This window comes from Hippocampus zosterae, chromosome 9 (assembly GCF_025434085.1).
Source record: "Hippocampus zosterae strain Florida chromosome 9, ASM2543408v3, whole genome shotgun sequence".
NCBI classification, from domain to species: domain Eukaryota; kingdom Metazoa; phylum Chordata; class Actinopteri; order Syngnathiformes; family Syngnathidae; genus Hippocampus; species Hippocampus zosterae.
Genome location: NC_067459.1, coordinates 7,782,419 through 7,802,804, shown reverse-complemented (window position 1 = coordinate 7,802,804; position 20,386 = coordinate 7,782,419). Strand labels below are relative to the sequence as shown.

The following is a 20,386-nucleotide window of genomic DNA, read 5'->3' as shown; positions in this document are numbered from 1 at the left end:
TGAATTTAGCCTCACCTTTTGGCTTCGTATGTACAGTGTTTATCATGGATGGTACAGTACTTATAAAATTCTGATACAGATCATAACATGAACAAAAATGTTGTATTTAGTATACGATTGTTATATGCTGTGTTACCTAATAATATCAAAAGAAGAAAAGTAATGGACAAAGGAAATCACACATCGTATCATGGGGAAATGGCCCCCAAAGGCACCATGTGTCTTTTATTGTTAGATACATTTGTTTGATTACATAGTCCAACCTCTATTTGGAAGTATAAAATTGCAATTCACAATTGTGGCAAAAACCTTAACCAAAAACAACAAAACACCTTCCCACACCATTCAGAATATGATACATTATATATCTTATTATTAATTATCAATGTCAGCACAATCACACATTTTCAGTGAGGCAAAACACTCACAGTCAAAAAGACAACAGAATCAAAACATGGACAAATATTGATACTGGCAAGAAAACTGTATAAAAAATACATAGAGCAAGGAGCGTTATTGTTGTGTTTGTCTAAGTTGCAAAATACGACATTCAAAGCCAGGCAGGCACTTTTGTCAAAATATGTCCAATTTTACGGTGAAAAATAATGGATGGATGGATGGAAATTGTCCAGTGAGCCACACACACACACACACACACACACACACACACACACACACACACACACACACGCAGACATATGCACAGACTTCCGTTGAAGCATCTTCAAATCAATGGAAAAATGATCTTTAAGTAGTGAACCCCACATTGCCCTTATTATTAGAATCTGCTTTCCAAACCCATAAATAACAATCAATGATCACATTGCACGCAGCACAGAGACAACAGGTTGGAGATGGGTGCCAATATTACATCTTAAATATGAAAAACTGAAGCTTCTCCGCATAGTGAGTGAAGATGTATGACTTCACAGCATGCAATTTCTTTTTCATCAAAAGAAACACTGATTTCAATTTGTTAGTTCTCTTCTGCTCTTTCTGTGCCAGGACACTTAATCACAAATAAAGCCCCATCCCCTCCCCTCCTCAAAATAAAAATACTCCTATGTGACACATATTCCTTTAGGGATCCACTTGACTCACAGTACAGAAACAATATAGTTTTCACTTCGGGCTACATACACGTCAAGGCAGAAAAATCAAACACTGCTGTCACTTGGTCTCCACTGCCTCACACCACAACCACCACCCTGGTCGTCTCAGGGCATCTGTGCGAACTCACGTCTTCCAATAAAGCAGTGTAACAAGAAGATTGGTGGACGTGGTCGTGCAGGGGCAGGGACAAGCGCTGGCTTTATGAAGGATGAGCAATTTTAAAAGCATCCATAGGGTTGAAAAAATCATTGATTTGCACATATACTGTAGATCGTGATGTTCTTGAGCATTTCAGCCATTCGATTCAAACTCGGCAGAGGCCTGATTGTCGGATGCCGCTGAAAAATTAACCCGAGTGATTATCTTGTGGTGTGGGGTGTTTGAAGAGTGTTTTTCCCCCTCTCCCCAACCTTGTTGGAAGACGGTTGACAATCGTACATGTTAAACCTGTTCAATATTTACAATTACAAATTCTTGTATGATATACAGATAAGTGGGCCAAATGGAAGCACTTTACTCCCTCAGCAAAGGCCCGATTGTCGGATGCCTCTAATAATTATCCTAAACGATTATTCTGTGGTGTGGAGTGTGTGAAGATTTATTTTTCCCCCCTTTTCCAACCGGCTTAGAAGACAGTTGGGACTGCCAATCAGAAATATTATATCTGTTCAACAGCAAATCCTTTCATGTGATCAACATCGATTTCAGCCGAGCCACAGACTCCACGATTGTGATGTGAAATCAATTAAGCACAAACCGACAATCGGGCCGAGTTTGCGCATCACCTCCCTTTCCGATCAAAGTCAAAGGCCCTCTTATCTCTAAAAGATTATCCTGTGGTGTGAAGTGGGTGAAGAGTAATTTTCCTTGCTGATCTGCTTGAGAAACGGTCGGTGTGACAATCATACATGCTAAACCTTTTTTTTAATATTTAGGATCACAGACCCCTATGTGTGTTGTCAATACCGATCAAAACGGGGTATATCTCATCTTGATAATTCGGCCTATATTTTAGCATTCCCCTTTCTAATCAAAGTCAGCAAAGTCCCAGTTGTCTGATGTCCCTGAAAGATTAATATGAGTGATTATACTGTGGTGCGAGATGTGTTATTTTTTCTTCGTTTATCTGCCAATTATCAACGGAAACTCGTTCAATATTGACGATCGCAAATCCTTTTGTGTGTGATTTAAGTGCAATACATGCGTACCTGTAATGAGGCCGTATTTGAGCATTTCCCCCATTATCGAATGCCTGTAAAAGATTATGTTGATCTATCTTCCCTGACCTGGTCTGAAAAGGGTTGGGCCCCAGAATGTACCTGTTACCCCTGTTCAATATTCATGAATATCACTCACAATTTTCTTCTATTACTTGTCTTTCTTCCGTGGCCTCATGCTGCCACTTACAGGTCGGACTTAGTAGTTTGACAGACATCTGGTTTGGGGAAGGAGACTCGCGATTATTGGAGATCTCGTTATGTGTGTGGCGTGCTGTGCCGCTCATCTGAAGTACACCAAGATATTAAAAATTGATATGTGTGAACCCCACTTAAGACAAGATTAAAATCACAGACAAGCAGTACCAGAACAGGGCATCAAGTCCTTTCACTGATAAATGTTGGTGTGAAAAGGCTCTAGGGCTTGGTTCCAAATGAACTTGCCCTGTGATGATCTATCATTTGACAAAAAAAAGAGGTAGTACAAAAGGCAATTCAAAGTGGCAGGCAATTATATCTTTGGAGAAAAAAAGGCACTTTTGTTTCCTGACAAGATCTACTGCAACACCACTTCCTCTTCCTCCTCCTCATCTGTGGTCCAGTTCTGTCTTTTTTCCTTGCTCTGAGTGATCTTCTCATTCGACACCTTCTCGTTCTCTCAAGCGCCATGGCGTACCTCCACTTCATCTAAAGCACGTTTAAGCACAAGATACTGGTCTGTCAAATGCATGTGTGTGACTATTTTTTAATTCCTTATGTGTGTTAGTGTTAGTTCTCTAGTATTGTTTCTGGTTTTGCTGGCTGAAGAGAGGGGAGTGGCATGCTTTCATTTTTTTTTTTTTTTGCTTAGTCCTTCACAAGTCTGTAGACGTGGTACTGGGCGCCATGCTCGCTCGTGGACACCTCGAACACAAATGCGATGCACAGCAACGTCTCCTGGGTGTCGCGGTTCGTTACCACCTAGGGGAGCAAAAGAGATGGAAGTAACAATGTCAGGTAGGAAAATGCACGGTAGCCTTCCATGACCTCCACACTTGTAACCTCTTAAGATAGTGTTGATTATTACGTCAATGGCCGAAAATCGCTTCCGTCGGCACTTATTCTGCCAGTGTTTCAATTACATCCAGTCGTCAGTCTGACAGCGAACATGGGAGTCCGTCAATGACAGACCCACAGACCTTCCATCGTGACTGACAGAGAAGTGATGACAGGCGTAAATGTCCAATTTGCTTTTGCTTGTATTTTTCATGAGCTGAACATGACTTCAAACTAGCCTTTTATTGTGGAAAGACCTGTCCAATAATCATGCTGTCTAATCAGCATCTTGATATACAGTACCAACCGTGTTATCTCAGCAACGCGGATTTGTGCCTAACATGAGGGCAAATTTCAAATCTTGTCAATGCATAAAAAGTCTTGGATTGAATTCAGTTCATGAAAAATGGGATCAATAATAAATGTGTTGCATTGATATTTAAATGACTTGAAAGTGCAAGGATGAGTCTGGTGTGGTAAGGTGGGAATGTAGTCAGGCAAGCATGGAGTGGAGCCACACATTTTTTAAATCTCTTTCTTTAGTCACCTAATTCTTCATTTGTGTTACCATTGCTTTAATTTTCAAAGTAATACTTCTGTCCCTGAGGCGCACATTTAAGTCAGTCAGCGCTCCTCCTGGCGCTATTTTTCTGACCGATAAAGAGGTAAGAGCCATTATCCTGCTTGTTTTCCCATCTCGCCCCTTTCGCAACACACCTGATTCAACTGACCTGGATCGTTTTCGGGCTCCCGCAGCACTTGCTGATGAGCTGATCATTTGAATTAGGTGTTTTGCAGCAAGGAGAGATGGAAAAGAAGAGGGAAAGCGGCCCTCCAGGACTGGACTTTGACACCTATCTATTCCAAGCCTTCCTGGGATTACACCAGCGATACGTAAATAAAACACATGTGTGAAATGTGTGCCCATATCGAAGTGTGTACCTGCAGGATGGTGAAGTTTTCAAGAACACTGTTCATCATGTACTTTTCAGGCAAGTGTTTGAGCTTGTGGATGAAGTTGATCATGTACTCGCACATGGGGGAGCGATGGATCCTGTAAACGCACTTGCCCCCCTCCAGGCGGGCATACTCTGTCTGCAAAGGGGCGGGCAGGAGAAAACACACATAGCTCAATTCACAAACTGCATGTTTGCAGAGCTAATCAATCCTGACATGCCATTACCTCGACTTTCTCCACCACCTGCTTCCCGAAAGAGCAGACTTTGGTTGAAACAGTGATGGTCATGTTCTCAGCGCTGCTGTACTGGCTGGTGACGCCGTAGAAAGAACCAGGGCCATCCTGCATCCCGCTGCTGTTCAGGTCGGCCTGCAGAGAGCACAATCAATGTACCGGTAATCCTTCAAAAAGGGACATCTGAAGAGCTTGCCCACCCATCATGTGTAAAATCACACAACTGCGATGTGTCCGTTGCTTGCGCGACATACACGATTCCACTCCACTAAAGTGTATTGAGTGCACTGTCGGATTTTACTTTGTTTATGGGCACTTGATTTATTTTCTTTACATTCCAGGTGAATGATAGCTGCTCACCGTCTCAGACTAAAGGGGATCGGGATGAGCAGTGGTTCATTTGCATGAGACAAAGACCAGCCACGCAAAACAGGCTAATTAAGGCGAGACTTGAATAACAATGTCCTAAATTTTTAATAGATCACGTCACATATGCAGATACTCTTGTCAATGAACCATACTTGCAGATTCACACACGCACACACACAAGCACACACACTGAAAGAGAGAGAGAGAGAAAGACAAAGAGAGAGAGAGAGAGAGAGAGAGAGAGAGAGAGAGAGAGAGAGAGATTTTCTCTGGGCTTATATCGACCACCCTCACGAATGAATTCCAAAAATGAAACTTGATTGCTCACCCAAAATTTAACCAGGAAAAACGCATTCTGAGGGCCTTTCTCATAAAGCTCCTTGAGGCCTCCCTTCTTCTCTGGGAACTTGTCGTAGATCTGCCGGATGTCTACAGCCTCCAGGAGAGGGTCACTGTAGGAGGGGTTTGTCTGTCCTATGTGGACAAACAGGTGTTTGCTGTACTGCAAAACGGAGACACAAGAAAGGGCACAATTAATCCTGCAGGAAAATATACTGTATGTTCAGCATCAAGCTGTTTTGACGAAACATGTATGATAAGAGTAGAAGCAGAGGTACGCCACAACAGAATTGTATTGAGCTTCTCAAACTAGCACCAGCTGTTGTTGTTTGGTGAGTATTTTTTTTATCCAATCCATCGACCTCAACTTAAAGACTTACAGTACGTACATCTGGACAAAGTAGGGCCTATGAGCCTCATCCAGCCTTTTTAAAGTCTGTGCAGCCTTTATGATGTCAAATTAAAACACCTACAAACTATGTGCTGCTTTTATTTTTTATATGCGCACGCATGCCGGCAGAGCAAGTAAACAAAAACAGTAACTCGTCTTTAGTTTTGCCAACTTTAAGATATTGTCACTGCACCAACTGCTGTCCTCATGTTTGCAACTATCGAATTTCCTGCAAAGGAAGAGGAATTTGCCTGGAAACAATTTGGGAGCCCTAGAACAGCTAAAAGTGGTTTGTGCCAATCATGTCAGAACACTTTAGCAATATTGGGAAAAATGCTCTCCGTAGACATGTTTTATTTTTGTAAATGTTTATAATAAAATAGTGATTAATCATTAATATGTAAAGATGTGTCATTTTACTGTGACTGATTATACAGTATATATTTTTTTCAGTTTTCATTTTATTTTTTGTTTCCGAATGACAAATAAGATATCAGTGCTACACAAGTGGCAGGTTACTGTTTTATAAAAAGACATTAGGAGGTGAATTACATCACTAAATACCCACTTAAGGCCCAAGTCCAAAACTCACCGCCCGCCACTGGCTTGTTGATTTAGCACAGTTCTCTAGCAGCAGCGGTACGATGCCCAATCTTTTTTTGGCACCATGGTCCGCTTTCACATGAAGACATTAGTGTAGGCCATGATGCAATGCGCCACAAGGGTGAACTTCAAAATAAATGCCTAATAAGTACTAAGGTACTGTACGACATGGATATCAATACCTTAGTCAGCTTTTATTTTCAAATTAGCTTTCTGAAGGAATCAAGTGGGCACTGAAACAGTCAAATCTTTCATACGTGAATATTTTAACTAAGCATGCATATCACCGCACCTCTTATGTGAACCCCTGACCTTCAGGGGAATAGCCATTAATTGAGTCACATGGTTGTTATGAATTAATTGTGCCCTCTAGTGGCTCCTTCCATGCGATGAAACTATAACACATTTACATCTTCTTGAGCATGGAGATTTCCAGACAGAGTGTGAATGATGTTTATTTTGTGTTTTTCATGTTGGATTAAATTAGCGTCAAAATTCATCTCTTCCTCACCAAGCCTTTTGCTGATGGTTTTGTAACCCATTCCAGCATTGTACTAATACATAATGTATTACGCAAACTAATGTACTAAATAAGTACATCCATCCATCCATCCATCATCTACCGCTTATCGGGGGCCGGGTCGCGGGGGCAACAGCTTTAGCAGGGAAGCCCATACTTCCCTCTCCCTAGCTACTTCTTCCAGCTCTCCCCGTGGGATCCCGAGTCGTTCCCAGGCAAGCTGGGTGACAGTCTCTCCAGCGTGTCCTGGGTCTTCCTCGGGGTCTCCTCCCGGTGGGACATGACCGTAACACCTCACCAGGGAGGCGCTCAGGAGGCATCCGAATCAGATGCCCAAGCCACCTCATCTGGCTCCTCCCGATGTGGAGGAGAAGCGGCTCGACTCGGAGCCCCTCCCGGATGACCCGAGCTTCTCACCTTATCTCTAAGGGAGAGCCCAGACACCCTGCGGAGAAAACTCATTTCGGCCGCTTGTAACCGGGATCTCGTTCTTTCGGTCACGACCCATAGCTCGTGACCATAGATGAGGGTTGGAACGTAGATCGACCGGTAAATTGAGAGCTTCGCCCTTTGGCTCAGCTCCTTCTTCACCACGACAGACCGATACAACGTCCGCATCACAGCAGACGCTGCACAGATCCGCCTGTCGATCTCCCGCTCCCTCCTGCCCCCACTCGTGAACAAGACCCCAAGATACTTGAACTCCTCCACTTGGGGCAAGATCTCCTCCCGGACCCTGAGGGGGCACTCCACCCTTTTCCGACTGAGGACCATGGTTTCAGATTTGGAGGTGCTGATCTTCATCCCAACTGCTTCACACTCGGCTGCGAAACGCTCCAGTGAGAGTTGGAGAGCCCTGTTTGAAGGAGCCAACAGCACCACATCATCTGCAAAAAGCAGGGATGTAATACTGAGGCCCCCAAAACGGACCCCCTCAACGCTTCGGCTGCGCCGAGAAATTCTGTCCATAAAGGTTATGAACAGAATCGGCGACAAAGGGCAGTCTTGGCGGAGTCCTACCCCCACTGGAAACGATTCCGACTTACTGCCGGCAATGCGAACCAAGCTCTGACATCGGTGGTATAGTGACCGAACAGCCAGTATCAGGGGGTTCGGTACCCCATACCCTCGAAGCACCCCCCACAGAACTCCCCGAGGGACACGGTCAAACGCCTTCTCCAAGTCCACAAAAGACATGTAGACTGGTTGGGCGAATTCTCACATACCCTCGAGGACCCTGCTAAGGGTGTAGAGCTGGTCCACTGTTCCACGGCCGGGACGAAAACCACACTGCTCCTCCTCAACCTGAGGCTGGACTTCCTGACGGACCCTCCTCTCCTGCACCCCTGAATAGACCTTACCAGGGAGGCTGAGGAGTGTGATCGAAAGGTTTCCGGGTTTCCCTTGCCCGGACGCGAGGGGCGTGGAGGTGGGGCTCGTTGGCAAGCGCCTGGTGGCCGGGCCTACACCCATGGGGGCCGGCCGGGCACAGCCCGAAGAGGCAACGTGGGTCCCCCTTCCCATGGGCTCACCACCCATGAGAGGGGCCAAAGGGGTCGGGTGCAATGTGAGCTGGGCGGCAGCCAAAGGCGGGGACCCTGGCGGTCCGATCCTCGGCTGCAGAAGCTAGCTCTTGGGACATGGAATGTCACCTCTCTGGCAGGGAAGGAGCCCGAGCTGGTATGTGAGGCAGAGAATTTCCGACTGGATATAGTTGGACTTGCCTCCACACCCAGCCTGGGTTCTGGTACCAGTTCTCTCGAGAGGGGTTGGACTCTCTTCCACTCTGGAGTTGCTCACGGTGAGAGGCGCAGAGCAGGTGTGGCCATACTCATTGCCCCCCGGCTCAGTACCTGTACATTGGGGTTCACACCGGTAGACGAGAGGGTTGCCTCCCTCCGCCTTCGGGTGGGTGGACGGGTCCTGACTGTTGTTTGTGCATATGCACCAAACAGCAGCTCAGCATACCCACCCTTTTTGGAGTCCTTGGAGGGTGTGCTGGAGAGTACTCCTGCTGGGGACTCCCTTGTTCTGCTGGGGGACTTCAATGCTCACGTGGGCAATGACAGTGAGACCTGGAGGGGCGTGATTGGGAGGAACGGCCCCCCCGATCAGAACTCGGGTGGTGTTTTGTTATTGGACTTCTGTGCTCGCCACGGATTGTCCATAACGAACACCTTGTTCAAACATAAGGGTGTCCATATGTGCACTTGGCACCAGGACACCCTAGGCCGCAGTTCGATGATCGACTTTGTAGTTGTATCATCGGATTTGCGGCCGCATGTTCTGGACACTCGGGTGAAGAGAGGGGCGGAGCTGTCAACTGATCACCACCTGGTGGTGAGTAGGCTACGATGGTGGGGAAGATGCCGATCCGTCCTGGCAGACCCAAACGTATCGTGAGGGTTTGTTGGGAGCGTCTGGCGGAATCCCCTGTCAGAAGGAGTTTCAACTCCCACCTCCGACAGAGCTTTTCCCATTTTCCGGGGGAGGCGGGGGACATTGAGCCCGAGTGGACCATGTTCCGTGCCTCTATTGTTGAGGCGGCCAATCTGAGTTGTGGCCGGCAACCCCCGTACTCGCTGGTGGACACCAGCAGTAAGGGATGCCGTCAAGCTGAAGAAGGAGTCCTATCGAGTCTTTATGGCCTGTGGGACCCCAGAGGCAGCTGACGGGTATCGATTGGCCAAGCGGAACGCAGCTTCGGTGGTCGCCGAGGCAAAAACCCGAGCGTGGGAAGAGTTTGGTGAGGACATGGAAGCCGACTTCCGGACGGCTTCGAGGAAATTCTGGTCCACCATCCGACGTCTCAGGAGGGGGAAGCAGTGCACCATTAACACTGTGTACAGTGGGGATGGGGCGCTGCTGACTTCGACTCGGGACGTTGTGAACCGGTGGGCAGAGTACTTCGAAGACCTCCTCAACTCCACCAACACGTCTTCCTTGGAGGAAGCAGAGCCTGGGGACTCTGAGGTGGGCTCTCCTATCTCTGTGGCTGAAGTCACAGATGTGGTTAAAAAGCTCCTCGGTGGCAAGGCCCCAGGGGTGGATGAGATCCGCCCGGAGTTCCTCAAGGCTCTGGATGTTGTGGGGCTGTCCTGGTTGACACGCCTCTGCAACATTGCGTGGTCAACAGGGAGAGTGCCTCTGGATTGGCAGACCGGGGTGGTCGTCCCTCTTTTTAAAAAGGGGGACCGGAGGGTGTGTTCCAACTACAAACATAAGTACAGTAATGACATAATTAAACGTAAAATAAAGTAGCTTTTGCTTCCATTCAAAGGACATTATTTGGGGTTCCCATAATTTTGTTGTGGTTCTCAGAATAGCACGATAGGTTGTTGTATGGTGCTAATTTCCCCCCCCCCCAATAGTGCTCATTCTTTTCCTGGGCCGCCGACCTCATGGATGAACATAAAGATTTAAAGCACATCTAGCAGGCAAAGTAGGGCCTGTGCATAGTCTGTAGTCAAACTAAAGTGTCAAGTATGTGTGGCTTTTATTTTGATGTGCATGTGTGTCAGCAGTGCAAGAGAACAAGAGCAGCGATTTGTTTTTAGTGTTGCCAACTCAAATATATTGTTGCTGTAATCAGAGACTTTTATGACCATTCTAGCAACTACTTTGAAAAAAAATATGAATAGTAACAACACTAACTGTGGTCATCGTGATAGCAACAGTCTAATTTGAACAGCAATTGTATTTTCTGCACAATGGAGGGGAAAGTGGAATTTGCCCTTGTCATGACTTAGTAGGCATAAGAACATCTAATAATGTAGTGGTGTGTGCTTATGTCAGCCCACTTATACAGACACTGTAGAAATTTTATTTTTTGTGTAAATAGTGATTTAATGGAGATATGTCATTTTGATGTTACTGTTTTTTTTCACCAGTTTTTAAGTTTAATTTTTCAAGAACAAGCTCTAACAGAGGCTACAGTAGTTATGATACAATTAAATAAAGACATTAAATTCATGCTTGATACAATTGTGTGTGAATGTTGGCGTGGCCATCGACAACCATTTCAGTTTTTCCACATGGCAGCCTTGAAAAATTAATTGACCAACTACAATTTGTAATCTGAAACCGTGTGAGACCGCTAGCTGATTCATCATAGATCTGGGCAGTGGTCCGGTACTCAATGTTTATTGAACCACAGACCACTTTCATGTATTTTGATGGACCGTCGAAGACACGGCGCAGCAAGACAAAATTACTTTCCCGTCAGCGGTCTCCTCGCGTTCAGCAGCTGTCGCCGCTGCCGCCACCAATCGAAAGTATCTGCCGTCGCCGCCACCACTACTACCAATCGAAAGTAGCCGCTGTTTCTGTTAGCGGCAGCAAAATGAAGCCAGGCCACTATAATGGTTGATGACACATTGCAACGAGCCGCGATGGCAACAAAATAAAACTTCCCAACTAATACTATAAATGGACGTTGCTGTCTTTTATTCAGAAGTTGACCCTAGAAAGCAATTATTGTGGCTGCTAATTTGACTTGGACTTCTCCACTGTGGGCACTGAGCTGCAGTCACAGAAGTGTGTCTGCAATATGCTTGGAAAGCAAATGCGTACTGAGGCAATCGTATCTGGCGCGCACATGATTATTTTCAGCATACACACTCGCGCACCGCTTATGCGCACACCTGGACATTATGCTGCTCCTTCTGGTGTGTGCACCTTAGGACAGTAAAATACTGACATATGATTATACATGAGTGTCACAACTTCTCAGTACACTTCAGTAATATTACGTGTTCTTCACAGGGGATAATGAATATCTGCCAGTGAGTACTGTTATGTGTGTGTGTTGCTCCACCATTTACGTTCAAATATCTGTTGCTTTTTAAAAATGTTTTTAATTAATTTTAGACTTTTCTTCCTTCCATTAACATGGTCAAAAAAGAACAATGAAATGCAGACAAAAGAAAACAAACTTCACCAAGTGATCATTTTTTTCCATTACTATATCTCTTATCTCAACAATACTATAAAAACAACACCAAGACTGAACTCACAGTGTCCGGATCCCTTTGGACTTCCATGAAGGCAGAGTACTCCAACATGCGCAGCTTTGACGAGGCAATAGTCCGGTCCTGCCACACTGGCACAGCTGTAGCTGTGGGCGGGGGAGGTGGTGCCAAGGGCTCGTAACCTGTACATCAAACACACAAATATTTAACATATCACAGTGCAGGTCATACCATATATTAACAGTCTGCACATAGTTAGTCTTACTTGGTATGGACTGTGGTACAGGACCTGATAGGCCTTGGTAGGGAGACTGTGCAAAAGGTTTGATACTAGAAGAAAACAAATGCTTCGGTGAGACAAACTTGACAAGAAAGAACACGTTTGGCTGATATGCTTGAATGCTTTCAATGGACCACATTATTAAAACTGTACTTTTAGTGAATTTCCTGGGCAGACAAAGAGTGGGAAATTGAACTACTGAGTAAATCTTTTGTAAGCCACCCATTTTAGAAAAGCTTCTCTCCCCACAACTTGGCACCGGATCCGCCATTTTCAAGCACAGGTCGGACTACACAGAAACACTTTCAAGTTCAAGTAGAAAATTAAGCAGAACTGCAGGGTTAAAAGTACAAATTAGAGTTCGCTTCTGAGAAGCGGCACAATGAACCCCAAAGTATTCGTGTTTCACTATTCACAAATCAAAACTACCGGTAGTCATTTTTTTGTCTGTGGAACTACTTTTTGTTCTTTTAGTAATGTCCAATAATGCCACAAAATTGCACCAAAGCCCTTGCTAATGGAAAGTACTAACAGGTGTCAAGATGGTATTGTTACAGTTACTGTCTCAACTGGGAGACAAAATTGTGTGTCTGTTCATTTTAGCCTGAGTTGTTAGTGGAAGTTACAGAGAGTCTTCACTGTACATGGGCACTTCCAAATATCTAATAATGTGGAAATCCTTTATTTGTATAAATAATGTAAAGAGTAATCATTGTAACGAGTAGCAGTAGTCCTCAGTCTTTACTGTAATTAACAAGTGGAATTTAGAAACAGAGTGATGAAGCGCTGCCTTCACGAGGGAAAATACAAATGATAACTTTTATTTACGTGTTATCTGTTTTTTCATTCACATTTTGGCTTGCTCTGCTCCTAGTTGTTATGGTAAAAAAAGCCATCAGGCCGCCTTGTCACACCCCGCAATAGGGCTTGGTGGAGTGAAACTTAAATAGAAATCAACCCCAAATATTTTCATTACCGGTACACTATGTTCTATATGCTCCATTAGTTGAAACACACATTCTGATTAATATTGTGTTTGTGGAATATGAATTAAGCAGGAAAATCCACTGTCATTCTTGATTCTTGGGAATATTGTTTTGACAGCAGGCCCAAAACATGTCATTAAATTGTGGGGAGAAAAACAACAACATATCTCTCCTTTAAATGTTGACTGCTAGTTGGTGTACAGGTAAGCATGTGTTGCTGCACCAGCAAAGCGTAAGTCCACCTGCTTCATTGTGTTCCAACCTTGAATAAGACAAACAAAAGAGCATGTGGCCGTGTTTGGTTGTATTTTTTGGGTGATACAATTTAGAAGTCAATCAGGTGCAGGAAACATACAAGAGAAAGAGTGTGGAAGTTAGTAGCAGTGCTTTGGTGCTCACGACAGGAGCTCAGCTATCGAGGGGAACTTACGCATGGCTGGTGCGACCAAGCCCAGGAGTCCTTCCCGGGTTGAGCTCTAGAACCAGCCTGATGTGCAAAAATGTCACGTGTTAATTATGCTTTGCAATGCCGCTAATGATTTATGCATCTGTGACAAAAGTTGTCTACTGTCATAAATCCTGGCGTCCCAAACACCCCTTCACCCACCTCACCCACCCCCCGAGTTTTAGGGGGCTTCTACTTACTCCTGAGAGGGTCCAGGCTGTCCCGGAATTGCAGTGGGCCAGAACTGGAAAATGATAGAGGGTTCTCAGTTTAAAAAAATAACATGTGAAACAAAGCAGGACTGTTGGAGGGGGTAGGCGGGGTGGGGGGTCTCACTCTGCTTGGCGGGTAGGGTGCAGGGGGCACTGGTGGAAGATGATTCTTGATCATGCTGGGCGAGACGATCTGTGCCGATGAGAGCGCCGCCATATTCTGCAGGGCTTTGTCTTTGGATGCCTGATCCTGTGTGACGGCACATGGGAAGCAGGCACGTCAAACACAAGGGGGCGCCACAATGTGCACAGGATTCCTAAAGCGGGGTACACACATACCCATAATGGGGCCAAATTTGAGTTGTCAGCAAAGGCCCAATCGTCCGCAAAGAATTATCCTGCGAGATTATCCTGAAGTGTGTGGTGCATGAAGGATGATTTTTCTGTCGGGCTGACAATCGTAAATACTAAACCTGGTCAATATACTTGATGAGTTAGGCCCAGCCATACACTCTGTGATTGTAATGTGAAATGGAGGGACAGACAATTAAGGCCACATTTGAGCATTTTCCCTCCCTTTCCATCAAAGTCAGCAAAGGCCCGATGATCAGATGTTTATAAAAGTTTATCCTGTGGTGTGAGGTTGCATATATGTTGGTATTAGAAACATGACACATTAAATATCTGTCAAGTTAAAAATGAAATAATTATTTGTTCACTACTTTATGGATTTTGTCTGATGCTGGGGTGCTATGGAACATAAACACTGCAAAATAAGAGGGATCACTGTCCTGATAAATTATCCCGGAGTGTGTGTGTGGGGGTCTTCCCTGGGGGGAGGGGTGGGCGCTAAGTGTTCGATGTTCAAGTACAGAATTTACAATCAAAAATCCCTACTGTATGTGTGTGGTCAGCAGTGAGTTGGGCGTAGCCAAGAAATCCTGGATTGTGACGTGAAACTTAACGATTGCCAAGGTCAGCAAACGGCTGATTGCTGGATTCCTCGACAAGATTATCCTCTGCAATAGGACTACGGTGTGGGGAGTGTTAACATTGATTTTCCCTCCCTAAACTAAACTGAGGCTCAGAGGGGATCGAGCCTTTTCTGTTGCTGGTCCCCCTCTTTGGAATGACCTCCCACTGAACATTCGGCAAGCCTCCTCGCTGCCCATCTTCAAAGCCCTCCTCAAAACTCACTTGTATTCTTTGGCATTTGACTCAGCATGACTTAGATTTGTTCTTGGTTTTACTGTTTGGTGCTTTCTACCGCCTTTATTACCGATTTGTCTTACTGTTTATTGTGCATGTTAAATTGCTCCATGTACAGCTCTTTGTATGCAGCGATGGCTGTTTGAAAGTGCTCTATAAATACTGTTGACTTGACTCCCTGATCTGGAGATATGAATAGGTGTGTGGTGCTCTGTCTTGGTCCTCAACATTATAAGAAGAAGTAAAGATTGTTGTATGTGTGTACCGCGCTTGACTTTCTGTCTAAACTCAGTTATACATAGGCATTAGTAGTGAAAAAGGAACTCGAGATAATGCCAAAGACAGCTTCCACTGCTCATTTAAACTTTGAAAGCAAAGTAAAAGCGGAGCGTTATTGCGGTCACCATAGAATCAAAAGTAGAGCAGCATTGCACTGATGAATGTTTGGAGAACAGCATACGAAACAACAGTTGAATCATGATGTAGTCACATTATTTTAAATCTAAAAGTTGGGAATGACAAGTAACATATGGCCTTAAAGTTGAATTGTTTCAAGCATTTTTTTTTTTGCGTTTTTGTCTGCAAAAGCACCAAGCTTTTGTCTCAAGAGACAAGTGCCCCAAAACAACAAAGCAGCACCTCAAAAAAGCAAGCGAGGATGCAAAAAAGTATTCAAAAGTACGGCTGTTTCCTGAGCACCGCACCTTCTTTTGGGGTAGCGAAGTAGGTAGGGAGGCAGGGGCAAGGTTGGGGGGATGCCATGCCAGCAGAGGGCCATACAAAGGTACATTGGTGCCGATGATGCGAGTAGGGGAAGCATAGCATACGGCACGAATGAGATTCACTTACCAAATTCATCGCCTAAAGCAACACAAAAAGAGAAAAGAACCGTTAGTTTGTTGCATTTAATAGGAGTTATGGGCCATATGGAAATGGACAGGGTAGTCTAATACATTGGTGTGCCATGGGAAATAATGTCATGTACTGAATTTGGGCCAAAAATTACAAACCCGAGCTCCAACAAATTTGGGAGCAGGTGTAAAGTGTACATAACAACAGAATAGAATTATTTTCAAATACTTCTCAACCTACACTTATTTGACTATACTATAAAGTCATTTCATGCTCAAACAGATAAACTCTTATAAACATATTTATTTATTTATTTATTTGCTTTGGAGGTTTTAAAAATTCACTCAAATTAAATTTGATGTCTGCAGCACCTTTAAAAAAAACCTCGTAAACTATATGACATCAACTTCCCTTTCAACAATACTTAATAAGCTTTTGGGAACTGAGGAATTGAGAAGCAAGAAGATGGATCAGGTTTCAGGTTCAATTGACATGTTTAACTTACTTTAACTCTCTTAAGTTTCAATTGATTGTATATTCCAAAAAAATCCAACATCAAACTGGTCAGATTTTTAGCAATACTCCATCAAGAATAAGCTAGCAATGCAGTTGCACCGGCCTTGTCCAAAACACACACATCTCTCTCTCTCTCTGTGTGTGTGTGTGTGTGTGTGTGTGTGTGTATATATATATATATATATATATATATATATATATATATATATATATATATATATATATATATATATATATATAGCGGTCAAATTATTAAAATACTTAATCTAATTAAAAATGCAGTAATAATTAACTCGAACTAAAAATTAATCGCGATTACTCATGCATTTTTTATCGTTTCTGAATTTCCTTTTATATTTTTTGTCCAATTTTTCCCCATTTTAATGCTCTCATCAACATGGAATCATGAATCAGTTTGTGCAAAATTCAAATATTTACTGAAATAATTTTGATTTTCAATTTTAAATGAACATTATAAATGAGCAGTTATTAAATGAGCAGTTATTCACACATCATCTCTGACACAATATTACTGTCCATCAACAACAGTAAAATATTTTGTCACACAACAAAATAGCAATATATAGGAGCAATATAAAATTATAAAGTGAAGTCGAAGGTAAACGAGTATTCAGTTTATAGTGGATTTAAGCCATGGTTGCATATTTTGTTTTGCTCAAGTTTGCTTTGAACACAGCAGTCAGGCTATTGATTCTGTTGGTCCTTTTTGCGCAGAAGTCTCTCTACGGTTTTATGTAGACATCATTTCGGATGACTACAAAAAAATCAAAATTGTTATTTCAGTTCAATGACAACACTGGAGACGTTTTATTTTCAGTGTTTTAAGGAAAATGTGGCATATACCAAGGTGATGCACTCTCCCCACTGCTGTTCTGCATAGGACAGAACCCCCTAAGGAATTTAATCATCCAAGACAGGCTATGGATACCGCCTCAGAAATGGAGCTACAATCAGTCACCTCCTCTACATGGATGACATAAAGCTGTATGCTAAGAGCGAAAGGGACATAGATTCCCTGATCCACACAACCAGGATCTACAGCAGCGACATCGGGATGTCATTCGGGTTTGAAAAATGTAGTCGGATGGTGACTAAGAGAGGAAAGGTAGTCCGCACTGAAGGGGTCTCACTCCCTGAAGGCTCAATGGCCTTGAGCACCAGAGCCATCGAGGCCCAGATATACCACACCAGACAAGACCCAAGGTGTAGGTTGTGCAAAGAGGCACCTGAGACGATCCAACACATAACTGCAGGGTGTAAGATGCTGGCAGGGAAAGCCTACATGGAACGACATAACCAGGTGGCTGGCATAGTCTACCGAAACATCTGTGCGGAGTATGGACTGGAAACCCCAAGGTCAAAATGGGAAACACCTCCGAAGGTGGTGGAGAATGACAGAGCGAAGATCCTGTGGGACTTCCAGATCCAGACTGACAAGATGGTAATGGCGAACCAACCAGATATCGTGATCATAGATAAAGGGCAGAGGAAAGCCGTTGTAGTGGATGTAGCGGTCCCAAGTGATGGAAACATCAGGAAGAAGGAACACGAGAAACTCGAGAAATACCAAGGGCTCAGAGAGGAGCTGGAGAGAGCCTGGAAGGTAAAAGTGACAGTCGTGCCTGTGGTGGCCGGAGCACTCGGGGCAGTGACCCCCAAACTAGATGAGTGGTTGCAACAGATCCCGGTATATATATATATATATTCATCTTCCGAGCCGCTTGATCCTCACTAGGGTCGCGGGGGGTGCTGGAGCCTATCCCAGCTGTCTTCGGGCAGTAGGTGGGGGACACCCTGAACTGGTTGCCAGCTAATTGCAGGGCACACAGAAACGAACAACCATTTGTGCTCACACTCACACCGAGGGACCATTTGGAGTATTCAATCAGCCTGCATGTTTTTAGAATGTGAGAGGAAACCAGACTACCCGGAGTAAACCCACGCAGGCACCCCGGGGAGAACACGCAAACTCCACACAGGGAGGCCGGAGATGGAATTGAACCCGGTACCTCTGCACTGACTAATCACCGGACCGCCTCTCTCTCTCTCTCTTTTTCTATATACAGAATATAAAAACAGAAATAAGTGATTTGCAGTAGTTACACCAAATACTATTGACTGAGTACTTAGTGTTGGGGCCCCGTTTTCATGCCCAGTGCGCAAGTTCGGTGAAACTGTGCAGCTCAGTTTTCTTTTTGTAGGACACGTGCAGTTAGCAATGGGTATTTGTGCAGTTATGGGAATGAACACAGCCAAAGTGCTTCCAGGCCAAAGAAAGCTGCTCCTCTTCTTCACTTCGACTCCAGCGCAGGAAATGTGCACCATTTACATGGCGTATACAGAAACTGACTTGCTGGAATTCATGCAGGAGACACTGACGTGTGCAAAGTACATATTTAACAAATTGTAAAATCTACACTTGCGGATGATGTATAGTTAGCCAGGGTCATCAGAGATTACTGCTGTGAAGTGAGCACTTGGGCTAGGTTCACACAGCAGGTGTGAGGCCTAATAAAGATGTTTTGTTCAATCCGATTTTTCTTACGTGCTCATTCATATTAGGAAAACAAATGTGACTTCTAATTTGAATGGAACACATATGTGACGTAACATGCATGCGCACAAAGCACAACGTCGAGTGATGTGGATTAAAAAAAAAATAACGTGGCAGTGTTTCCGGAAGTACATGGGATCCTGTGTGTAGGAGCTCATTTTATCAGCATATAAGGAAAGAGTAGCGAGATGGGAGGGGTGGAAATATTTCATGGATATAAGGAGATGCTCCTTGATCTCCTCAGGTGATGGAGACATCCACTAAAGATGACGTCACATCGTTGCCACGCGTAACAAATGAGCCACTTGCATGAATAAACTACTGTACTACTCTCACCACAAATGTCGAATTCATGTTTCAAGTGACATTAAATTAAAGTCAAATCAAACATCTTTGCAAATTCAGCCATCTCACGCAACAACCCCTCCCCCCCCCTGCATGGAGTGCACATTTGGCTTTTGATATCGGTCAGATATGCACAGACAAGCGTTGTTACTAACCTGGCAAGCGCCAGATGGATAATGTGAATCACTCAAAGGCGTTCGCCACAATATCAATGTGGGACTGCTCCAATCTAGTCTGCTCGGGAAAGGCGGGACATTCAGTACAATACTTGTTTGGGCAATGCTGCGACTTGTGTATTGTTAAAGAGCACGCCTACCAAACTTTTGCTTTGACCAATCCCATCAATGAATGAAAATGGCATCACCCTCATGCACCATGTTTAACCAGCTGAGTCCTGTTATCTTGATGATGGGTACAGATGGCATCATGGTGTCGTTTTTGGAATGTAAATATGTGGCGAAAGACCGTCTTGCATAACACGACATTGATTTTTTTTAATCAAGCTGATTGGCGACCAAGAACATTTTTCTTCACGGTTGCATATCCCGCCTACAAACACAACTGTTCCTTTAGTGGTGCTGCTTAGAGTAAATCAGCTGGCTCAGGACAAGATGAATTCTCTGGGATTCACAAATATCGCACAAATTCATCTTGCAGTTGAGGTTATGTTCATATTGCAGATGGAGCATGTACATATCCAATTTAAATTCACAAACGAAAGAGCACCAGGTTGAATTTGAAACAATCTGAATTGCACAAAAAGAAAAAAAATCAAACACGTGTTGCATATGGGGGGAAAAAAAGAAAAAAATCTTAATTGAGCTGCAGTGTGTCGCTACCGTTGGGCTAGTTTCACATAGCATGCAAATCCGACCCAGATCACATGTTCTCACCCTCCTCATAAACGACCTGCAACTGATTTTTTTTATGACAGTCTCATTTCAGATTTTTTTCAAATCTGACCTGGTCGACTTTGGCTAGGTTCATTTTGGCTAGGTTCATACTGCAGGCAAATGCAACCCACATTGTACAGGTTTATTTGCTAACTCGGTTTCTGCATGGCTTCTCTTTTGAATTCCATCCATGCGAATCCTCTCAGACGCCCATGAAAATGCACTTTCTATAAGTATATACATTTTTTTCATAAGGTTTAAATTAATTCTTAGACTGCATTATTAGAGCACTGTCACCAACATCAAATGTTAATTTGCTAACTC

General features: G+C 44.1%; 1 protein-coding gene across 1 annotated transcript in view; it reads right to left on the bottom strand.

The window, feature by feature from the left end:
* Nucleotides 1-188: 188 nt before the first annotated feature.
* tead3b (TEA domain family member 3 b) overlaps nt 189-20,386 on the bottom strand; it is a 40,542-nt gene continuing 20,344 nt past the window's right edge. Inside the window, exons 6-15 of the mRNA XM_052076791.1 lie at nt 15,731-15,742; nt 13,797-13,922; nt 13,661-13,704; nt 13,446-13,502; nt 12,015-12,079; nt 11,795-11,931; nt 5,255-5,428; nt 4,549-4,692; nt 4,308-4,460; nt 189-3,290 (exon numbers count right to left, since the gene is read on the bottom strand). Of these exons, the coding sequence (XP_051932751.1) occupies nt 3,177-3,290; nt 4,308-4,460; nt 4,549-4,692; nt 5,255-5,428; nt 11,795-11,931; nt 12,015-12,079; nt 13,446-13,502; nt 13,661-13,704; nt 13,797-13,922; nt 15,731-15,742 (1,026 nt within the window). The 3' untranslated portion in view covers nt 189-3,176. The remainder of the gene's footprint in view (nt 3,291-4,307; nt 4,461-4,548; nt 4,693-5,254; nt 5,429-11,794; nt 11,932-12,014; nt 12,080-13,445; nt 13,503-13,660; nt 13,705-13,796; nt 13,923-15,730; nt 15,743-20,386) is intronic.